The sequence below is a fragment of the Polypterus senegalus genome, chromosome 1 (genome assembly GCF_016835505.1).
Source record: "Polypterus senegalus isolate Bchr_013 chromosome 1, ASM1683550v1, whole genome shotgun sequence".
Classification (NCBI taxonomy): Eukaryota; Metazoa; Chordata; class Cladistia; order Polypteriformes; family Polypteridae; genus Polypterus; species Polypterus senegalus.
This window is the reverse complement of record NC_053154.1, coordinates 97,125,660-97,150,642: the sequence shown is the minus strand read 5'-3', so window position 1 is coordinate 97,150,642 and position 24,983 is coordinate 97,125,660. Positions and strand designations below refer to the sequence as shown.

At 40.4% G+C, this 24,983-nt stretch overlaps 1 protein-coding gene across 2 annotated transcripts in view; it reads right to left on the bottom strand.

Annotated features, from left to right (window-relative positions):
- The window catches only part of bbox1 (butyrobetaine (gamma), 2-oxoglutarate dioxygenase (gamma-butyrobetaine hydroxylase) 1), a 121,105-nt gene that overhangs the window by 74,780 nt on the left and 21,342 nt on the right, over positions 1-24,983 (bottom strand). For both annotated transcript variants that reach the window (XM_039753717.1, XM_039753728.1), the window contains exons 2-3: positions 21,870-22,349; positions 9,049-9,163 (exon numbers count right to left, since the gene is read on the bottom strand). In XM_039753717.1, the coding sequence (XP_039609651.1) occupies positions 9,049-9,163; positions 21,870-22,253 (499 nt within the window). In that variant the 5' untranslated portion in view covers positions 22,254-22,349. The remainder of the gene's footprint in view (positions 1-9,048; positions 9,164-21,869; positions 22,350-24,983) is intronic.

Sequence of the window (24,983 nt, the reverse complement as noted above, 5' to 3'; positions counted from 1 at the left end):
AGCTGGACTACCTCTGCATCCTGAATAGGCTGCAGGTACTGCTTCATGCTACCAGCAGTGACAAGGACACTAGCAAAATGCAAAACTTTAGAAGAATCAGTCTGTAACGATAAGGAGAGGGTAATTTGCTATGGCAAACCACCTGCAAAACCACTCCCTTTTTGGGGGTTGCCTTGCTATTGCCACTCCAATTTACCTGTTGTCACATTTACACCAAAGAAGATGAAGTTGATTCACAATTGTTTATGCTTCCTATCTGAACAGACTGATATCTCTAAAGCTTAAATGACTTGGTATTAGACTGTGATGGTTAAATGTTCCCTTAATTTTTTGAGCAGTGTTTGCGAACACATCTTTTGTCATGCAGAAAATTATGATGACTATTCAAGGGGACTGAATACTTTTACATGCCACAGTATGTTTCTGTTCACAATTGGCATTTGTTGTATGGGACGTAATTGCTGTATTGCATGTAAATTAGGAACTGTCTTACTCTGTGTTGTGTAAATAGGTCATAACTAGCCAAATAAAGTTTACCTTTCCCACTGTTCAAATAACTTTTTGTTTTATTCCCCTTTTTACGAGTTGAATTGAAATGGCTAAAACAAACAGAAAACAGGCTGAATCAAGCTACTTTATTAGTCATTTTGTGTCTGCACATATTGTAATATTAATACGTTTAGCAATCCAGGTTTTAAAATGGCTGGGGGCACTACTGAACAAACACAGGGGCCTTACAAGGTACAGAACACTATAAGAGAAGGCAGTGAGGAAATACTATTAAGAGCTCGTTCACACCAAAGCATTTTTCTAGTGTTTTAGCAATAGACCAGAATGCTCCTAAACTGCTTGAAAAGTTATTTCCCATTATTTATAATGACACTATTTACACCTAAGCCTTTTAGCAGCAAGTGGTTTAGAAAACACCATGTTTCTGAGCATTTTCAGCCAAACACTTGTTCCATTGAAATCAATAGTTAAGGCTGGTAAAAGAAAAGAAGAATTTTGGTAGTGTTTTTACAGGAATTCATTGTCTTTTTTTTATATAAGCCAGGAGTGAAGCAGCTCATTGAAAATTAAAAATAAAAAGAAATGTTGGTTTCAACATGCATGCACATGCTTCGGTTATCTAGTGACAGCTATTGAGGTAGAGGTCACGTGTGAACATACTTTGAAAGCAAGTGACAATAATTCAACAAAAGTTACAGGAATACATTTAGTTTTAGGTTACAGTTCAGTACAGATGCTTTAAAATATAGGCATAGTGGTAATGCATAGCTGACATTCCTTCCTTACAGCATCAACTATATGGGTTCTGCATGTTCCCTCATTGTTTATTTGTGCATTGATTGCTATTAGCAAGTGTGTTTGACTAGTATTACCCTTTTTTAACACTGAATACTGAAAATGTGTCAGTAATACTTTTCAATCAGGAAAACATGTTTAGTTTTTCTTGTAGTAAATGACATCAATACCCTTTTTCCATTGTTACACATGTGCGAGTAGGAGACAGCTGAAGGGCTTAAGTAATGTTAATACCACATTTGACCAGGGGAGGGGGACTGTCTTTCTCAGTTCCCTACAGACATTTCCTGAGAAATCCTACCAAGTTCTGGTACCTTAGAAGACGTCACTTCCAGGTCCCGCCTCCTCGATCACGGCACTTCTGGTCCAGACGACGTCACTTCCGGGTCCTGCCTCGTCGATGACGTCACTTTCGGGCCCCGCTCCTTCAATGGACACGCCCAAGACACGCCCCTCTGATGATGACACTTCTTGTATAGGCCTTTAAAGTCGCCATTATACCACCATGGAATCAGTTCTGTTTTGGACTCAGTGTTGTGAACATCTCTGTTCAATTCTACAAACCTTTTGCAGCTAGGGATATTATAAGGGTGGCAGACCCAAACCTTTTTATGATGTCTGGTCTGTGTTTATATCACACCTCAACATTCGGAGTCCCCAGGTGAACTTTAGCCATTGCACCACCAGATCAAACTATTTCAAAATATACTTAGCAAATAACTGAATTACTGCGGTGGGCTGGCGCCCTACCCAGGGTGTGTTCCTGCCATGTGCCCTGTGTTGGCTGGGATTGGCTCCAGCAGACCCTCCATAACCCTGTGTTAGGATATAGCGGGTTGGATAATGAATGGATGGATATAACTGACGCTCTAGTAATAGGTTTCTGTTATTGGATTACATGTAATCACACATTTTTCTGCTTGGCTATGCTATTGGGCTCTAAATTTGCTTCTTGCCTTACCCCCAGTGCTGCTGCGAAAATCTTCGACTTTCGGTGACCATAAACTAGGCAAATTAAAACTACCAATCAGCACATGCAAGACTGACTTTATATGAATACAACATATGTTCAATTCTTTACACTTGACTACACACTGTTTACCAACACCTCACACAACCCCCCAGCTGTTACTAGACGAGGGCATGATGTTGCACAAACAATTGCAGGCAACTTTTTTTTTGTGACATAACACAATTATTTTGTTTTTTCACACATCATGTGCTTACATGCTTATCGACTCCTGTGTGTAATCCTAGAATTTTCCAGGATGCTTCCGACTTTATAGTAAGTCCAGAATTGTCCTGTTGACTCTCGTTGGTGTGAAAGAGTTAACCCAATTTGTTTGCACACCACTCTGACGACACCTGCTCTGCTGTGCTTTGTCAGAATTTAAAGCACTTAAGTCATACAAGACATTCTGGAGACAGAACATTCATCTGTCAATCATATTTTCCCTGCAAAATGCTTTTTTGAAAATGACAGAAAAATGCCTGAAAAGAGGCAAAACACACCCCAAAAAACCTTGAAGAACACTTTAAAAATGCATGCAAAAAGCCATTAGAAAGCTTGAAAAACACTAAACAAACACTGGAAATTTTCAAAGAGTATATGTGAATAGGCCCTAACATATGTTAAGCCCTTGAAGGAGGCATGTGAACCCTTGATATTGTGTCTGGGCTCCTTCTGGAGACAACAATCTGTGTAGCATTTGCATGCACCTCTCCATGATGGCTAGGGCACAGAAATCCAGGAAGACCTGGGTCTCCAGTGCAAACTCTAGACATACAATTTTAAGTTTTCTACAGGGCATCTAGGAAGCTGGTATGGCTTCCATAGCTTCTATTCATTCAAATGTAGTTACTCTCCTGGGATGTCCCTGCAAGCTACACGTAAGTTGGGCTTGGAGTCGAATGGTGAGGCCCTAGCAAGAGTGCAAAAGGTGGGTGTAAAACTGAACTATACACTCCATATAAATAGTAAAGGAAAGCCATGTGTTTAAGTAGGCCATTGAGGCATTAGGTCTCTATCATGTTTACTTTTTGTAGTTTGTGTTTATCCTGTAATATTAGAAATATAATAAACTATTTTTGTTTTATATTTTGATTTTCTTGTTCATTATTTTGGTTCAGGGATAGCTCAAGAGTGTCCCCCTACTATTCATATCATTATCATCTCTTCAGCATTAATACCACTTGTCAGGTACAGGCTTGTCACAGTGTCAACAAACTGGATTTTCATATGTCATGTTACAAAAGGGTAGGACCTACTGGAAATTCTACTCATCACTAAGATTGCCAGATACAAATTTAAAAGTGTTCTACAACCTCCTCATGATGCTGATTTCTTAGCAAATAGCTAGTTATACATATATAACAGAGGATTGCTGAGAGTCCCCTTATTGGATTACTCTTGCTGAGATACCTATCTTGTATCAAAAAGGGGGATGGGGATTGGGTTTAAGGGTCTGACGGTGAAGTGTCAGTATGCAACTATTTGCTGGTACACATGCAAAAGGCAGACATTTTTTAGGTTTTTAGCTTTGTCGGACGAATGGAGGACATTAGGCCACAAAGGAGGACTTGTCCTGCTTTTGTTGGATGTCTGGCATCCTTACTAATAACTGATTAAAAATGAGTGGTTTTTGTATTATAACATGACTTTCTATTGCAGTGGATGATAGGCTTCTTGAAAAGATCACTTTTAAAGTTGATTAAGTGGGTATTAAAAATAAAGCAGCACCACTGAAATAGTGAAAGGAGGTGCTCCTTAAACTAGACACTTTCAGAAAAGCACAATGAAATTTGGCATTTGAAATACTGTTTTGAGGTTTTGTTATCTATAATATAGAATGGAACATAAGATGTAAGGGTTAATTAGTAAATACTGCTTGTCTGAAGCAAAGAAAAAAGTTAATGCTTTGAACTGTGCCAGTCACAAGAATACTGCAGAAAATGTGCAAAATCTGTGGTAAAATACCTCTTTTTCCAAATGTTTTTTTTTTGATTTGCAAAAAATCCATTGCAAAACCTTAAACAGAAACCCAGAAAAAAACTTAAGCTCCAGGATTCTGTCTTCTGAAATGAAAGACAAACAAAGTGGAGTAAGATGGATCTGAATTTGGAAGTTTGGCTCCTGCTCAAATGTGCAGCAATGGCTTCAAGGCAGGCTAGACAACAGGGGGGTCGGGGCACTTATTTCCTCTGTGGTCTTCCCTGTATTAAATCAGTCTTGCATGTGTCGACAAAGGAAGCTGAACAAAAATTTCCACTGAGCAGCTTTCTTGATGTTCAGCATGTGAAGTGTTTTCCAACTAACAGTTTTTCTATGGGCTTTTATGTGGTTTAGAATCCAATGAAAGTTCTCATTGTTATTGGCATCCAGGTTCAAGCAAATAAGTACAAATACCAGCATCCAAACTGTCATTAGCATCTTTATAGGATTCAAGTAAGAGCTTAAAAATGACAAAGATGTACTGAATCATGAAGAAAGCTGGGCAAGAAAAAAAAAATTCAATATCCTTTGAAGGAAAAATATGTACCAAGAATTTCAGGATACTGTATACGACAATATACAAAATGATATGCAACAGCATATTTTCAGCATCTGGCTTTTAAAATTCAGGACTTAATAGATTTCCTACGACTTGCATGTTTTTCCTGAGTCACTATTTTAGATATTTTTAGACATTAAATTAAATAAAATAAAATTTGCCTTGTTTCTACACAAACCTTTTCCTTCCTTGCACATCACTTTTGTCTTTACATACATGTAATGTAATGTCTCACTTGTTCACAGCATTATTAACAGCTAAACCACAAATAACATTCACTTTTTTAACAAAATAAAAAGACAGAAAAACATTGAGAGGAAGGAATGAGACAAGAATATTAAATTAATTAAATTTTTCTCTATAGTTCAGCTATTTTATTCATTTACAAAAGTTAAATGGAAGATCAAATTCTTCTGAAAATGCCAGAAGCACCTTGATATTTTCATATGTAAAATACAAAATAAATAAATAACCTAACCTGAGAATGCATTTTTGAACAACAGTATAAGGCAACAAAATATCAAGTCTCCTACAATGCTAGAGAGCAGGATAATCAGCAAGGGCTAGGTGTACCAGACCCTCTACTTATAGAGGGGCCATGGATAGTTGGGAAGACAAAAAAGAGATGGCACTCTGATTGCACAATGTCCCTACCTGGATGGCTAGGTGTGGGAGAACAGGTAAAAGGAAACTAAATGAAACGAGTAGGCCTTGTTTCCCCTTTTAGTGAATTGATAACTGAAAAACTAATATAGACACCCAGACATTTAAACTCTGCTTCTCTTGCCAGATTTGAACAGCTATCCATTGCAAATTACACAAAATAATTCCTCTTAATGTGGGACCAAAGCTTTTGGAACAAATTTAAGACTATGTTTGAGAATAAGAACTATGTCAAATCTCTAATATAGAATTAAGAAATATCTGAAAATGTTTCATTTATTGAGACATATGTTAGATAGGCAGATAATGTAACAATTGCAAAGAACCAGTGCCTGTGCATAATTCATAATGTGAATCATTGCATTGTTTTATGTGATATCCCTAATGTTTTGAATCCTGGAACACCAATGGTGCCCTGGAATTTTTTTTACTGACATTTGTATAGTGCAAAACCTTTTGAGAACTTGTTGCTACATAGGAAAATCTAATTGTTGATTGTATTATGAATGTATTATGTATTACCTCTCTGAAGAGGAAGGAGCCTGAGCTAGTGGGTGAGGTCGAGAGGTTCTGGCTAGATATAGTCGGACTCACCTCGACGCACAGCTTGGATTCTGGAGCCAATCTCCTTGAGAGGGGCTGGACTCTCTACCACTCTGGAGTTGCCCCTGGTGAGAATCGCCGAGCAGGTGTGGACATACTTATTGCCCCCCGACTTGGAGCCTGTGCATTGGGGTTTACCCCGGTGGATGAGAGGGTGGGGGGAAGGGTCCTGACTGTTGTTTGTGCGTATGCGCCGAAACAGCTGTTTGGAGTATCCGCCCTTTTTGGACTCCCTGGAGGTGGTGCTAGAGGGCATACCTTCTGGGGACTCCCTCATTCTGCTGGGAGACTTTAATGCTCACATGGGCAATGACAGTGAGACCTGGAAGGGCGTGATTGGGAGGAATGGCCCCCCCGATCTGAGCCCGAGCGGTGTTTTGTTATTGGACTTCTGTGCTCATCACGGATTGTCCATAACGAACACCATGTTCAAGCAAAGGGGTGTTCATATGTGCACTTGGCACCAGGACACCCTAGGCCTCAGTTCGATGATCGACTTTGTGGTCTTGTCATCGGACTTGCGGCCACATGTCTTGGACACTTGGGTGTAGAGAGGGGCGGAGCTGTCAACTGAACCTCACCTGGTGGTGAGTTGGCTTCGATGGTGGGGGGGGATGCCGGTCAGGCCTGGTAGGCCCAAATGTGTTGTGAGGGTCTACTGGGAACGGCTGGCAGAGTCCTCTGTCAGAAGTAGCTTCAACTCCCACCTCCGGCAGAACTTCGACCATGTCCGTGCCTCTATTGTTGAGGCGGTTGACCGGAGCTGTGGCCGCAAGGTGGTTGGTGCCTGTCGTGGCGGCAATCCCCGAACCCGTTGGTGGACACCGGCGGTGAGGGATGCCATCAAGCTGAAGAAGGAGTCCTATAAGACCTTTTTGTCCTGTGGGTCTCTGGAGGAAGCTGATAGGTACCGGTAGGCCAAGCAGAATGTGGCTTCGGTGGTTGCTGTCCGTGCCTCTATTGTTGAGGCGGCTGACCGGAGCTGTGGCCGCAAGGTGGTTGGTGCCTGTCGTGGCGGCAATCCCCGAACCCGTTGGTGGACACCGGCGGTGAGGGATGCCATCAAGCTGAAGAAGGAGTCCTATAAGACCTTTTTGTCCTGTGGGTCTCTGGAGGAAGCTGATAGGTACCGGTAGGCCAAGCAGAATGTGGCTTCGGTGGTTGCTGAGGCAAAAACTCGAGCGTGGGAGGAGTTTGAGGAGGCCATGGAGAACAACTTTCGGATGGCTTCAAGGAGATTCTGGTCCTCCATCCGGCATCTCAGTAAGAAGAAGCAGTGCAGTGTCAACACCGTATGTGGTGAGAATGGTGCGCTGCTGACCTTGACTCGGAACGTTGTGGGTCGGTGAGGAGAGTACTTCGAAGACCTCCTCAATCCCACTAACATGCCTACCAATAAGAAAGCAGAGCCTGGGGACTCTGAGGTGGGCTCTCCCATCTCTGAGACTGAGGTCACTGAGGTGGTCAAAAAACTCCTTGGTGGTAGGGCCCCGGGGGTGGATGAGATACGCCTGGAGTTCCTCAAGGCTCTGGATGTTGTAGGACTGTCTTGGTTGACACGTCTTTGCAACATCGCATGGACATTGGGGACAGTGCCTCTGGATTGGCAGACTGGGGTGGTGGTCCCCCTCTTTAAAAAGGGGGACCGGAGGGTGTGTTCCAGCTACAGAGGGATCACACTCCTCAGCCTCCCTGGAAAAGTCTATTCAGGGGTTCTGGAGAGGAGGGTCCGTTGGATAGTCAAACCTTGGATTCAGGAGGAAAAGTGTGGTTTTCGCCCTGGTTGCGGAACAGTGGACCAGCTTTACACTCTTAGCAGAATCCTGGAGGGTGCATGGGAGTTTGCCCAACCAGTCTACATGTGTTTTGTGGACTTGGAAAAGGCGTTTGACCGTGTCCCTTGGGGAATCCTTTGAGGGGGTACTCCAGGAGTATGGGGTACCGGACCCCCTGATAAGAGCTGTTCGGTCCCTGTACAACCGGTGTCAGAGCTTGGTCCGCATTGCCGGCAGTAAGTCGAGCCCGTTTCCAGTGAGAGTTGGACTCTGCCAGGGCTGCCCTTTGTCACCGATTCTGTTCATAACTTTTATGGACAGAATTTCTAGGCGCTGCCAGGGTGTTGAAGGGGTCCAGTTTGGTGGAATCAGGATTGGGTCACTGCTTTTTGCAGATGATGTTGTCCTGTTTGCTTCATTAGGCCATGATCTTCAGCTCTCTCTGGATCGGTTCGCAGCTGAGTGTGAGGCGGCTGGGATGAGAAACAGCACCTCCAAATCCAAGACCATGGTCCTCAGCCGGAAAAGGGTGGAGTGCCCTCTCAGGGTTGGGGGAGAGATCCTGCCCCAAGTGGAGGAGTTCAAGTATCTTGGGGTCTTGTTCAAGAGTGAGGGAAGAATGGACCGTGAGATCGACAAGCGTATTCAAAGGAATCTCAGCCTAGATAGGTGACATCATGATTATGCCAGTAATGTATCTCAAAGTTCTGTGCATACAAACATAATAATCTCCCAAAAGTACTTAAGCCTATCATATATGCCTAAAAAGGAAAAATTAAGAGGGCAGGAAAAATTAATATTCTTGCTCTTACATTTGTTTCAAGCGTGGTTTAATTTCTGTAATATTCGTCTACATTTGAATTCACATGTGCATCACCCCAAACTGAAAATAAACATGACATACATCATAGGCAGTAAGAAGGGCAAATATGGATAAAAGCAAAAGTAAGAAAGTGTAAATAAAGTACATATAATTTACTTGCTAATCAGACTAATACATACAGTATTTTTGTACATTTTAAATATAATAAATAGTCACATATTTATAAATTTGGCAGTTTACTATTGTGTTAAATCTGGAAAGAAATATTAAGATGGATTATATCAATACATTTTGAGTCAAAATAGCTTAACAAAAAATATCCTCCTACCGTTTAAAAATAGGTTCTCTTGTAAGTTTTCTCTAGAAGGTTGTGAAAAGCATCGTTTCCTTAACCAATCAGCTTCAAACACACTGGTATGGAGGTCAGGCCAAACAATGGATACCTAAGATACGAGGGATGACTTATTTACTTTTTCCTCACTACACAACTACAACAAAACTATTCATGATCTGAATCACTTAACAACAGAATGCAGAAATGTTTTACATAAATTTCCTTACAACTGCATTGAACATTAATAAATATATATTTGTACCAATTTAAGAAAACAATGTATGTAAATCAATGTATATTTCACCAATTTTGTAATACAACAATAACAATATGTTTTCATGAAGTGGATATTCTTGTACATTTAACATTATTTATTTATTAATAATTTATTTTCACCTATTTTTTGTAAAATGCAAGTTCATTTCAAATCTCTTATTCGTGGATGAAAACAGACCAATTTAATGTTTTTCATTTATTCTTGTGGCTGCACATTGTGCCTGCTCGTTTATTTTGTAACCACACATATAATGAATACTTTGGAAATGGGCCAGCTAGAGCTCCATTTCCTCTTCTATTTCCACTTTCGGATTTCCTATTGATGCAAGTTTTCAAAAAAGGCATTACCTACTTTAATTAGCATACACTCCAAATGTGTTAATGCCTCAACTAAGTAATTCCTCATAATAAAACTACCATCAGAGGGAATTACATTTACTTACTTACTTACTCCAGGAATACACTGGGTTTATATATTTAGAGTTACCCAGTCCAGACACTTGTATTTCTAATAACAATGTCCAGCTCTCCCCGGCTCAGAAATTAAATATAATCCCTTCAATGTGCCCTAATTCTTCTGCTTGATCTTCTGCCAATGTGACATACATGACATACAGACTGAGGCAGAGATTTAGAGGACATTCTTACTGCTTCAGGTGCTGGATTTGGCTGATCTTGCTCTACAAAAATTTTAATTACAGTCTAAGATCCTATCATACTGTACATCATACCTGTGGACACACAGCAAAGAACTTTGTTTTGGTCATTGGCACTCATGAAAATTATGAACAGGAGAAAAGACAAGACACACCCATAACAAAACCTATGCAAAACTCTCACTCTGCAAATTCAAGGAATGAATTCCACCTTGTAATGCACCTCCTCAAAATACCATGCAGCACAAGATCACAAGCCTCCAGCTCCAAAAAGCACATGTACACAAACCCTCAAATATTAAAGAAATGGTACATGTTCCAAGGCCAATGTGGATTTGACAATGATCCTCATGGGACCAAAGTTTCAGTTCCACCCTGGTATATGCCTTCCTTAGGAGGATAAAAACTGATATCTAGGTAACTGAAAATCAACCACTTGTACCATTTATTTAAAATGGGGACCACCAACTCATTCAGCCAATGAATTTTTGCTTTGTTTTTTTTTAATTGTTCATTTAACGTTTACAGTGCTAAATAAATAATGTGCTAAACTAGTTGCTATGATGTTGCATGTTGCTAGAGCATGTGCATGATATCATGGCAGCTGTCTCATTTAAAGTCAAACCAGGTAACTGAAACTTTGCAAACTTTGTTACAAATAAAGAAAAAACAGTAAAAGAAACCAAGAAACAGTGTTTAATGACCAATTTAATTCAGATTTGACTCACCTTTTTTTCTTGGTTATTTTTAAGCACCTTTTGAGTTTTGTTTTACACTAGATGTTACTCTTCCTATCTTTGTTTGCTCATATTTTGAAGTCATTTGTTAATTTTTCCTTTGCTTGGCATGCTATGTGTGTCTGCCACCTAAATTTCTTCACCGTTTTAATCTGTTTTAGGGAAGTGCCTTAAATATAGATTTTTAAAATTAATGCTTTAATTTTTTAAGGCTACATCTAATATCACAGCGAGTTTGGCAATGCATATAATGTTTATTGCTTAATTTTTCAGAAATAATTTTTTTTAATACCAGTATAAGCCTAACAAGACCCTGATTTAAATTAGCTGGGTTCAGATTGGATTGATCTAATTTTATACCAAGTTGTTAATTCAATTTATATATTTTAATTAATTAATACTGAGGCAAGTTTAGTTTGTGTTTCCATTTAAAAATAAATCAACACAAAATGTGCAATTGGAAACTTTAAAAAGTTTTACAAATAACTAGAAAAAAACCTTCCTCTAACTTTACTGAAATTACACATTATTTTAAAAGAAATTAACTTTTCTGTACTATTTAGATACAGACCAGTGTATTTAAAATGTATTCAGTTTGGATATGAAGTTTTTAGGTTTAAGGTTTCTTTATTTAGTCATGTTTACATATGAAAACATGAAATTGGCCTTCTCAGTTGCATCTAATAACAGACAAGGTTAAGGAAAGGCAGTTAGATAATACATATTTACACCAAAAAAAAGGTTACAGGATATATATCAAAACCTTAATCATTATCAATTTCTTATTGAAAAGTCGTATGGCACTAGGAAGAAAGGTGTTTCTGGAGCGATTTGTGTGGGTTTTCAAAGCGACTATCCTTCCAGATTTACTGAAGTTTAGTTCTACATGTAATGGATGTCTGTCATCAGTTGAGATGATTTCCAGTTTCTTTAACATTGCCCTCTGACACACACTAGTCAAATCATCTTCATCAGCCCCAATACCTTTAGCTGCATACCTCTACTGTCTACTTTAAACAGTTTGAGTTTATGGAGAAAAAATAACTGCTGGTTGCATTTAGAGAATAATATTTTTGTATTTGTATTCCAGTTAAGATTGTTATCTAGGTTAGTTCCCAAGTATTTATATTCAGTCACTATTTCTACCTCCTCTCCCAGAACTACAATAGGTGAACATAAAGATTTCTGTCTCTTAAAATCAAATATAATTTCTTTGGTCTTTTTTACATTCAGAGTGAGAGAGTTTTTATTGCAGCAGTTTACCATACAGTCCGCTTGATTTAGATAGTGGCTTTCATCCTCCCCAGATATGCATGAACAAGTTGTCATCAGCATACTTGATAATGGAGCAGTAGTCAGGTCTCAGGTCTCAAGTCACTTGTGCACAGAGTAAACAGTAATGGTGATAAGACACACACCTGTGGACTTCCTGTGTTTGAATGAATGACTATTGAAAAAGATAGTCCTTTACTTTAACTGTCCGTGAATGATTTAAAAGAAAGTTCTGAATCCATAGTGTAATAAATGGGTTTACATTCATACTGTTCAATTTCCGAATCAGTATATGAGGCTGTATGGTATTGAACGCTGAAAAAAAATCCAAAAATAGTGGTCTGACATATGAACCAGGCTGATCAAGAAAGGTGTAGATTTGATGTAATATAACACACGCTTCTGTTTGCACAGTAAGCAAATTGATTGTTGTCTTGAAAAGACTTTGTCTCTGTCATTAAAATGTTTTTCACCAAATGTTCAAACCATTTCATTAGAACAGATGTAAGTGCCACTGGTCTGTAGTCATTTAAACAGTTTGGCCTAGAAACCTTAGATACAGGGGTAATGATTGATTGTTTCCATAGATTAGGTACAATACCACAGGTCAGAGATTAGTTAAAAAGCAAATGAAAAACTGGAGAGAGCTGCTTAAAGCAAGACTTAAAGATCCAACCTGATATGCCATCTGGTCCCACTGCACTGTTTGTTTTGACTTGCTGCAAACCTTTCTCCACTTCAGTTAAACTGAACCCCATCACAACAACAACAACAACAACATTTATGTATATAGCACATTTTCATACAAAAATGTAGTTCAAAGTGCTTTACATAATGAAGAATAGAAAAATAGAAGACACAGTAAGAAAATAAAATAAGCCAACATTAATTAACATAGAATAAGAGTAAGGTACGATGGCCAGGGAGGACAGAAAAAAAAAACCTCCAGACAGCTGGAGAAAAAAAAAAAAATCTGCAGGGAAGATCACAGCAGAATTCCTGGTGTTTTTATAAAGCATCTCCTTAATTTCTGTATTTTGGGTGCTGAAATCACTTGTTTCAAATCTGCCAAAAAGTTATTCAGTTCATCTACTAAAAGCTTGTGGTCTTTGTCAGCTGGAAAATTCACATTCTTTTTAGAGCCCAGCCCTGTAATTGTTTTTAGTCCCTTCCAGACCTGCTTTGGATTGTTATCATTAAACCGCCTCTTGACTTTTGTTTAATTAACCTGTTTATCCTTTGCTGCAAAATTTGCTTCTATTAAGGATTCATTATATTAACTAAATGTTTAAAAGTCTCGGGTGCTATATGTGCTAAATCCAAAATCCAAGTCATATTTCAGGTGTACTCCATAAGTAGGAATCTAACAGTAACTTCCCTGTATAGTTTGAAACTCATATCTACAGAAACATGAGCACAGTTAGTTCTTCTAATGAGATTGTTTTTAAATGTGGGAGAAAACTGACATTTTAAAACAATGGAATAAAATGTAGTAGATGGAATTGTTCTTCTAGACAAAATAGCTAAGTTATTTGAATAAGTAACTGGAATAAAAGACCTGGTCAAAAGCTGAAAATAGTAGAAAAACAGAAGATAAGATACATGTAACCAACACCCAATCACAAGACAAAAATACAAATTAAAAAATACTAGCACAAGTAGAAACCAGAAAATCTTTCCAAAAAACAATTTGTGACACACAACAATACATGACAAAAATGGTTTTAAATCAGTCAACCTGGATAGGAAACTCAACCTTCTGAGTGACTTTTAATCCTGCAGGATAACTGGTCAGAGGTTATGATCTCCAAATGCATGCCATTAGAAGCACAGCAGCAATTTTACATACAAGAACACAAGACAGAGTCATATATAACTCTGCAATAGCAGCAGAAATAAATTTGCAAAAAAAAAAAGTAAGTTTTAAATGAAAAAAAAAATAGTGAAAGCATTGCATGCTACAATATGTTTTTTTTTAATTTTATTGATTTTATTAAAATCAAATAACATTCCATACATATAACTCAAGTTTTATCAAAGAGAAATAAAAAGGTTCTAAACAAATCAATCCCAACTCCTGAGAAAGAGAGCTAGGCCAGCAGTGTAAAACTTTATGCTAGTAAAGATAAGTGAATAGATAAATTAATAAAAAATGAATAAAAATAAATGGAGTAAAAGAGCGGAGAAAACCTGCTTCCTCAATTTAAATGCTTATTCTAAAATGTTATTGATTAGATTCTGTCAGGTTTTGAAAAAGGTTTTGTAAAGATCCTCTAAGTGCAAATTTGATTTTTTTCCAGTTTCAAATAGTATAAAACATCAGTTACCCACTGACTTAGAATAGATGAGTTAGGATTTTTCCAGTTGAGCAAGATAAGTCTATGTGCCAGTAGTGCAGTAAAGGCAATTGCAGTTTGTTTGCCCTTCTCCACCTTAAGCCCATCTAGAAGTACCCCAAAACACAGCTGACAGTGGATTAGGAGGGATTGTGACACCAAGGCTGTCTGAATGGTATTTAAAGATTTTGGTCCAAAATGATGTTAACTTGGTGCACACCCAAAACATATGGCGTGGTGAGGCTAGAACTTGATTGCAGTGTTTGCAGGCTGGATCATGCCCTGGAAACATTTTGGACAATTTTAAACGAGAGAGATGCGCTCTATATATAATTTTGAGATGAATAATTCTATGCTTTGCGCATTTGGAGCTCGAGTGAATTCTCTGCATTGCTACTTTCCACTTTTCTGAAATGTTGAGTAAGAGATGCTTTTCCCACTGTTCTTTTGGATCTTTGAAAGAGAGGGACTGTAAAAATAGTTTTATATATTACAGAAATGCTGTCCTCAAGACTGAGAAACATTTTTTCTGGCATAGAGGTAGGTGGGAGGTGGGAAAATTGGGCAGGTTCTGTTTAAGAACGTTTTGAATTTGAAGGTAGTGAAAGAAATGTGTTGCTGGAAAGCTAAATTTGGAGTGTAATTGTCAATAGGATGCAAAGACGTTGTCCATCTTGTCACAGATGAGTGGGGACACTGCCCGGCCGGGACGCCTGGATAGTCCCCAACTTGGACAATACTTCTCCTCGGCCACAAGAGGGCAGCCGCCCGGGGCTATTTGGGGGCCACAGGGACGGAGCTGGAATACTCATTGTGAGAGAACGTGGCCACCGTCAGGGGGCGCCCGGACAATTAGAGAATCCTGGATGGCAGCACTTCCGCCACACCAGGAAGTGCTGCCGGAAGTGGTTCCAAGGTCACCCGGAGTGCTTCCAGGTGCTTCCTGACACTTCCGCCACACCAGGAAGTGACGTCAAGGGGAACACCTGGGGCTCATCTGGGTCATGATAAAAGGGGAAGCCTCCCTCCAGTAGACGAGCCAGAGTTGGGAGGAAGGAGACGAAGCTTGTGAGGAGGACAGGAGGTCAAGAAAAGAGAAAGAAGAAGAGAACCAAAAAAGACAAAGGAAGAGAGTTGGTGCTTGAAGACATTGTGGTGCTTACAATATTAATAAAAAGAAGTGTGTTTTGGACATTCTGGTGTCGGTCTGTCTGTGTTTGGGGGTATGCTTTCCACAATGTACAGATCTCTACGTGATTTAATCCCGAATGTTTTCCAGGCATTAAAAACTGCATATGTTTGAGAGGGTAGAAAAAGGTGGTTCTTGTGCAGAGGTGCCACAGATAAAAGCTTATATATCTTAAAATACATCCTACATTGGTTCCATATTCTGAGTGAGTGAAGCACAGTTGGGTTGTTAGTATATTAGTGATAACTTGTATTTACTGGGGTACAAAGCAAGAAATATAAAGAAGTACTGCAGGATTTTAATTCCATTGCGGACCAAGCCTGTGTATGTTCATCTATTTGTGTCCATGTTTTTATAGTCTGTATATTCGCCGCCCAGTAATAAAATTTAGTTAGTTAAAGCCATGCCACTGTCTTTCTTAGGTCTTTGTAGGGTTGCCATTTGGATACGTGGATGTTTTGAATTCAAAATAAATGAGGTTATGGTTGAATCTAATTTCTTAAAAAATTATCTATTGATGTATACTGGAATGTTTAGAAATATAAAGAGAAGCTTAGGAAAGATATTCATCTTAACAATGTTAATTCTCCCAGCTAAAGTGAGATGATGGGTTGACCATCTATGCAAGTCTTGCTTAAATTTTCCATACAGACGGCAACATTTTGTTGATAAAGAGCTTTATATTTACTTGTGATGTTTACCCCTAGGTATTTAAACTGATCTGTGATGATAAAAGGGAAGATGTCCAGTTATATATAAATATATATATTGTGGCATCCGGCCGGGGCTGGAGCCTGGCCGGGATGCCCAGGAGGACAGGAGAAGGGCTTGTACCTCCTCCAGACCGCGAGGGGGCGTCCGTCCTAGTTATGTTGGGGGCCACGGGTAAAGTGCTTGGAAGCCCAGGCAGGTGGCGCCCTGGTGCCTGAACAACCCTGGAGCCCAGCACTTCCGCCACACCAGGAAGTGCTGGGGGGAAGACGACAGGGGACACCCGGACGGCTTCCGGGTGCGCAGCCGGCACTTCCGCCACACTGGGGTGTGTCTGCGGAGAACTGCCTGGGAGCACCTGGAGCCCATCCAGGTTCCTATTTAAGGGACCGCCTCCCTTCAGTCGAGAGCGGAAGTCGGGTGGAAGAGAGACGGAGCTGGAGAGAGGATTGGAGGCGGCCAGTTAGGCATTTTGATTGTGTGGCCTGGACTTTTGGGGAACGGTGCAAGAGGCACTGGGACGTGCACTGAACTTTGTAAATATTATAGTGTAAATAAACGTGTTTTGGGTGAGATTACGATGTCCGTCTGTCTGTGTCCGGGCCAGCGTTCACAGTGACGTAGTCGGCAGGATGCTCCACCTGGGTCGAGGTGGGGACCTGTTCTTAAAACAAATTGTTCTGTGGACGGCCCGGCGCAGCAGCGGACCCCACACACTCGCCGCGGGAGTGGTTTACCCCACGGGCCGCCGCCGGACCGCAGTATGGCCATGCTCCCCGGGTGCGGAGGAAGGAGACCGGGCGTCGCCAGAGTGCAGGGACCTCGGAGTGACGGGATCCAGGAGGTGAGTGTCCTGCCCTGCAGTAATCGGCCCTTCGGGGTTGCACTTACCTTGTTTCCAACAGGGAGGGACGATCCGGATCCGCGTCCATGGCAGGAGAACGCTGGGCCACAGCCTGTCGACAGCGCGAGCGCAGCAGCAGAGGAGGCTGTGAAATCGGAGCCGCTGCAGCTCGAAGAATCACAGCAGCTGCGAGGCTGCCAGGAGGCATGCCACCGCACCCAGAGAGGGGGAGACAAGATGGCTGCGGGACGGATGTCACGCCCGTTGACAGGCACGGGATTGGCCGGTGTGTCTTGTGCGCTCGCCAATGACGGTACAGAGGCGGGACCAAGGAATGCCAGTCTCATGCCGGGGAGAGACCCGATTGGGCCAGAGGGAGTGGCCCACAGGAGGCAGACGATGAGTGTGGCTGATGGACAGGTAAGCCCACAGATGTCTGTCTCCCAGTTTTCGCCGGTGGCTCTGCACGAGCCGGAGGAGTCCCTTCGGCCCGCAGAGTCACCTTTATTGCAGATGCTGAGTGCTCTCATTGTCCAGCTGGAGAAGCTGAACGGGAAGGTAGTCTCGTCGTGGGAGATGCCGTGTGACACGGAGGATCGGCGCGACGCTGGAGCCTTTGGCCGACAGAGTACTGCGAGGAAGGTAGGTCTTGCCATCCCCGTAAAGCATAAGGGGGGATTCGCCGAAAATGGCTGTGACTTTATTAAGGAGAACCGACATCAAGTAGGCAATTCCCCAACAGCGGACGCGGCGGTGCAGACTGCCTGCGGAGCCAGGAGAGCAAGTACACAGGGGCTGGCAGGACAGGGGCTGATGAGTGCCCTGGGTCCTAGCGCCCTGCGCTCCAAGCCCGCGGCAGTCTCAGTCGCTCTGCAGGGACGCAGACGGGGCTGGATTTGAGCTGTCACCATGCTTAGACCCAGACCATCAGGGCATCCAAGAGAAGAGGGAGGAACTGAGAGGTGAATGAAGTGTCCACTACTGAAATCGTCACCTGTCAATCTAAGATGTTTAAGAGGCATTGGTGGTTGTCTATAGGTGTAAAATATTTGGCCATTTCGGTACACTTGAAAGTGACAACCAAACAATTCACCGGCAGCCATCAACTCACATGCAGATGCATTGGTGAAGGGCTTAAGCATTTCACTCTTCTAGTGCTCCTGTGTAGAATAATTATCTCCTGTACTGTCATCAGTCCACACCTTGAACCTGTCCCAGTCATTCAATACATAAAACACAATGTTCCTCCGGATATCAAGATTGAGCGTGAAATGTTTCAGCCTTCTACCTACACGGGAAGTTGGAGAATTAGTGACGTTGGAAAGTTCAATATGGCGGCTGACAGTGGCATCATACCACCGAAATAAGTATGTACATTGGTTTTGGTTAGTGCAGGGAAGCCGCCTACCAAATTTCGTGAAGATGGGGCCATGAATAAGAAAGTTCAACATGGCGGAGGATGTTGACCGTTATGACCGTTACGCTTAGAATTTCGAAATGAAACCTGCTTAACTTTTGTAAGTAAGCTGTAAGGAATGAGCCTGCCAAATTTCAGCCTACTACCTACACGGGAAGTTGGAGAATTAGTGACGTTGGAAAGTTCAATATGGCGGCTGACAGTGGCATCATACCACCGAAATAAGTACGTACAACGGTTTCGGTTAGCGCAGAGAAGCCGCCTACCAAATTTCGTGAAGATGGGGCCATAAATAATAAAAGTTCAACATGGCGTACGTTGTCGACCGTTATGACCGTTATGTGTAGAATTTTGAAATGAAACCTGCTTAACTTTTGTAAGTAAGCTGTAAGGAATAAGCCTTCTACCTACATGGGAAGTTGGAGAATTAGTGATGAGTGAATGAGTGAGTGAGTGAGTGTGTGAGTGAGGGCTTTGCCTTTTATTAGTATAGACTAGCAGAATACCCGCGCTTCGCAGCGGAGAAGTAGTGTGTTAAAGAAGTTATGAAAAAGAAAAGGAAATATTTTAAAAATAACGCAAGATGATTAATGTTAATGTAATTGTTTTGTCATTGATATGAGTGTTGTTGTCATATCTGTCTATATATATATATATAGCAAAATACCCGCGTTTGGCAGTAGAGAAGTAAAAAGAAAAGGAAACATTTTAATAATAAAGTAACATGATTGACAATGTAATTGTTTTATCATTGTTATGAGTGTTGCTGTCATCAAGGATTTGATTATCATTATTTGTTTCAATCAGGGTCGTATTTGTACGATGTGTTGTGTTCAAGTTTAATTCCGTGTTTATCAATCGTTGTAAAGATAAGAGGTTTAATTCATCGATTCGTTTCTTACTGCATCAATAAACAGCTCGTCTTCCTCTTTATCTGAGATGTGAAACACTGCATGCACGGGTTTTTTTTTTACACCGTCTTCCTTTAGCGGGACATTCACTTTTTCCACCGTGTGCTTTGTTTCCGCAGTAGCTGCACTTATGAATATGCTTGTATGTATCAGATGCTTCATATTTTTTTGCTGCCTTCTACCTACACGGGAATTTGGAGAATTAGTGATGAGTCAGTCAGTGAGTCAGTCAGTCAGTGAGGGCTTTGCCTTTTATTAGTATAGATTCACTAAGGGCATGCAAGACAGTGAGCGCAAGACAGAGAGCAATGCCCGCCAGCTCACAGAGCGCCGCCCACCAACTCTAAGACCATGGAATACGCTCGACAGAGCCCCACCCGCCAACTCTAACCCTCCTCCCGCGTCATGGGATATGCACGACAGAGCCCCACCCGCCAACTCTAACTCTCCTGCCGTGTCCACCCTCGCTCTCGAGGCATGCGTACTGCCTGCTTTTGTGCCCGCACGGAACACCTCACCAAACACAGCCTCAGTCGCTTTCGTCTCTGCTACAGTCCATATGAACCTCACAGCCATGTTGACTTTTCATTGTTCTTTTCGATACCGGCTGCTTTTCTATATATATAATCGACCAAGTCGCCCAACCATTGGGTACGCACGACAGAGCCCCGCCCGCCATCTCTAATCCTCCTTCCGCATCCACCAATTCTCTCGAGGCTAAAGAGAAGGCAATAATTAGCAAACAAAAATAACTGGCAGTGCAAAATTCACAATTGGTATGCCAGTTTGAAAAGATAAGTTTTGAGGGTAGTTTTAAAATGTGTTATTGAATCGAGCTGATGTATATGAGAGAGAAGAGAATTCCCGAGTTGAGGAGCACTACGGGAGACGCTCGAGCTCCCATAGCACAGAGTTTGATGTGTGGTACAGAAAGTACAGCTGCAGGTAAGAATCTGAGTGAACGAGAGGAGTGTCAGTCTGTAGGAGATCAGTGAGGTTGTGGAGAGCTTTAAAAGTTAAGAACGGTATTTAGTATTGTATTCTGTAGTTAACAGGGAGCCAGTGAAGTTGAGAGAGAATAGGTATAGCATGTTCAGTGGATTTAGAACAGCAGGTTATTATCCTGTCAGCAGAATTTTGAATAAATTGTAAGCGATGTATACGTTTTTGTGGGATGACAGATAGAATAGCATTACGGTAATCTATACATGAGGTGACTCAGGCATTAACCAATATTTTAGTACTGTGTTGCATAAGAACAGGACGAAGTCTAGAAATGTTTCGGAGATGGAAGAAAGCAGTCCAAGAAATGTTAATTATACAGGAGGAATTATTTAATAATAATAATTATTATTATCATTTAATAATTGCCATTATTAGTGTATAAATGGATATAAATAATTGCATGCAAACGATTCACCAAAATCTGTTGTATGTAAACGATACTGTTTAAAACGTTACTTGTTTTTTCTTCAGAAAACCCGGTTTCCACGTCTACCTGTATTAGTTTAAATGGCACTTTTACCGCTCGCAATAGTGCGGACGCGCTGACTTATCGTGTCGACTGGGCAACACAGTGAATGTGGCGTCTATCTATTTATGTCTATGTTTTCCGTAGCTTGCTACAGGAAGGTACTCTCTCGACCATTTGGCATAGGTTTCGCTCCTTGCTATTTTCGTTATACTGCGACAGTGGTTTCCTAAGACTTTGTTATACTGAATTCCTTTCTCACCGTTTTCCATTCCTATTCTTACACTGCCGTATGCTATGGCAGGCTTCGGCTAGTAGCTGTAATTTACTTATAGAGAAAAATATTAGAATCTACTTCATCTGTTATTTTATGTTCCCAGCTGACAGAAAAGTATATGTTTGGGTTTTTTTAATTAAAAAGTGAAGTGTTTATGCTGAAGAGTAGCATCTCTCACTCTTTCTCAAAAGAGTAGCAAAATTAACATGCAAAAAAACAAAACTGTGTAAATTACCAACATTTTGCTTGCAGATGATGCTCGTGAAACATGCCAAGAATCTTAGCAGACTGCTGATGCGGAGTGTTTTATTTTTACTATTTAAACTGGAAATGTATGCTAACATTTTAAGTAATAATATATGCAAAAACAAAGCTGTGTGCCTAGATATTATTTATTTTTATATTTACTCAAGCTGTTTTAGGCTATCTATGGTTTTTGGAGGTGGGGTATTAGGGATGCACTCTCAGCATGTCAAGCTGATGAACCACTAGGGAGAAGAAAAGAATTCAGACATCACTTAGCATAGCCTTGATGATTATGGAACTGAAAAATGTGTGATGGTTCTAGTGTGCTAAACAATACTAACATCTTCAAATGACTTCTGGCTTTATTGTAAATTAATTTATTAACAGAATATACTATGAACTGAACAATTGTACTAAAGATTGTGATTAAATAAAAATTCAAAACAGCAATGGGTCATTACGAATAGAATACCTTTGTTGGGTCTGTAAGTAGAACTCTTTCAACTCCTGTTGTTACATCCAGGTCTGTCATCAGGAATTTCCTTGCCTTAGCAGACTGCAGGAAACAGAGTGGGCACTGGCAGTTGTCCCGAAGCCATACATAAGGATATAAGCTCTGTGTGCCATCATTCCACTGAATGCTGACATAACGGTCCTTGTGCAATGCCTGAACCTTTTGAATTAAAGGGTTCATGCCTTCCACACAAGGAGCCATCATGGTAAACTGTGAGCTATGACAAACAGTGAAATTTGGAGGAGGAGGGTATACTTTTGCCTTTATTGTTCTATGTAGGGCCTGTAGTCCTTCAGGATGAGCCTTGATCCTCTGCAGGCATTTCGAAAGTCCAGGCAACATGGTGTCTCAGCTTCAGACAATGTTGAAATAATTTTCTGGATGTAAGATAATTAATTATACTACAGGAGGCTTTTCAGTTTGGATTTTACTTCAGGTCTGTTAAGAAACAACAGAGAACATGTAGGAATTAATTTCCCTGATGAAAAAAAAAACAAGCAGCCTCCCAAGTGAGATATTGTCTATGGACTTCTCAGTAAAGCAATTGATTACCACATAATTCCTGAAACAGTCTGTGTTATTTTGACTCACCTTGCATCACATAGGCTTTGCTTTGGTATTTGTATATTATCTGCTCTTAAAAAGATTCAGGTTTGCTAAGATTCTTTTAAATTATAGTGATTGTTTTAAACAAGCAATTCAATGAAAAATACTAGGTTATTCTTGGATTATCCATCCAGCCATCCATTATCCAACCCGCTGCATCCTAACTACAGGGTCACAGGGGTCTGCTGGAGCCAATCCCAGCCAACACAGGGCGCAAGGCAGGAAACAAACCCTGGACAGGGCACCAGCCCACCGCAGTTATTGGATTATTTTTGTTTCAAATAACAAAAAGTTCAGTTTTTGTATTTGACAATAGAAGCATGTATCCACAGGTTCTGCAATGAAATCTTTAGGTCTTTTCTATGATATCCCTAATGTGATAATTATCTTCTGATGTAATTATCAGGATTTTTTTTGTATTTTCTAATGCTACAGCAAGAATCTATACGATTGTTATGTATCTGCTCAAACAAGTATAGTATTTATCTTAAGATAAAATAATTTTTATTGAGTGTTTATTATTTCTTGATTTGTATTGCATCTCCTACTTTTAAAACTCAGTACTGTATAACTGAACTGTAAACAGGTGACTTTGATTCTGAATTAAATTATGTTTGTTGTTTTAAACAACTAAGGGGTATATGTATATTTACTGACAAAAATGTCATTAAAAATATGTATTTTCTCTCAAAACATGCATTTTAATACATATCTACAGTACTTTACATGGCTTTATTGTGAATACTGGTTTCTTTCTAAATGACAAGGACTTATTTAAATGAAATGTATTAGTTACAGTTAAACAAACAACATTCCAGCACACACCTGAATGATCTTCACTTATGTATCATTCATACATCAGGTGACATGAGTGAGCTACTGTCATGTCTAGCAGAGAGTCTCACAAACTACAGGTTTTGTGCATACCACATTTATATTGACAACTTCTGAAAAGTAAAATTCAGTTCAGTTTTTCCAAACAGGGCTATACTCCTAGTCTATAGAATAATATATGCTACTGTATATGCATTATGCCATATTTTAGTGGAAAAAAAACTTCAATGCAGTACAAAATATGTAAACAAAATTATACCATGAACTCGCAGCACCTACTGTACTTCTGCTACCAATGTCTGCGACGTTCACCTCTGTGTAAATGAATATAGACACGTTTTTGCATCTCTTGATACATGCATATATTTTACACATTTGTTATAATAAAATAAAAAAGAAACAATAATCACTACTTAATGACAGATGGGGCTTATTTGTTTGTTTAACACTAGAATTACCAGAGCCTACGAAAAAACTCGTAATTCTGTCCCACCTTAAACTGCTTCTTAAATCCCTTCACACCTCTCCGCCAGCGTCCTTTGTCTTCTAAATGTGCTGATAAAGAGAAGCTTGGAGCAGCCGGCTATTTCATCCCCCCACCAATTTAGAATGTGCACGAACTTCTCCCAGCTCATGCCTTGATTGAGTATCTGGGAGTGAAGTGGAGTTTTAGAGTGGAAATAATAGATCGTTATTTGGAACACACGCATTTCATGTCTGTTCCGTTTCTACAGTAATCTGTGTCAACACATTGTTAAAACAGAAACGTTTTTTATATTCTAATAGTAGATGACAAAATGTAGGCATAAACTATATAATGTATGAAGCCTGAAGTCCAAATAGCAAAGAAACATTTTTACAAGAATAACACAATTGCGCTTTTATTCAAAAATATAACTGCAGCAACAAAAAGCCGCCTTAATATGCGACATTGACAGTAGTTTATTGTAATTGCCTCTGTAGTTTAATAGAGTCAGTTCCCGCTTGGGAATCAAAAGGTCGTGAGTTCGATCCTGTACCACTCCGTTTTGAGAAGTAAACTGCTCTTAGTCTTACTATTTTAGAATAAAAGCATACATTTGATTTCAGTCTGTAACAGCCGGTGCAATTTATGATCCTTGTAAAGGTTAGCTTTTTTTTAATTCACTTTTCATTCTCTCAGTCGCGTTCAGAATCAATCCATACAACCCCATCTGACACGGCTGTTTTCACTAAAGACGGCTATAGCTCTGCAGTGTACCACGATGCATACTAACGCCCCCCACCAAACCCGGGTTCTGACACACAAACGCTGGCGACTCTGCCTTCTTCGTATCTCACCATCACTTGCTTTTCTTTTATTCAGTTTTATTGAGTGTTCCTGCCAGTCCCCACATGTTGCTGTATGCTGTTTCTTTTGTACTCCAGGACATGCAGAGGAAAGAATGGTAAAGAGCAGTAACTTCGGCGCTATATGCAATAATCAGACACTTCCCATCTGCCCGTGTTGTTCAAACACAGGAACATATATTGGTGTAAAAGTATAACAAAAGTGCACTTTTATTCAAGTGCACTTTTTCCATCGCCTTTTCCTGTAAGAAGCAATGTACACACTTTTCTCTATGCTGTGGTTTCTATTACACACCTGAAAGA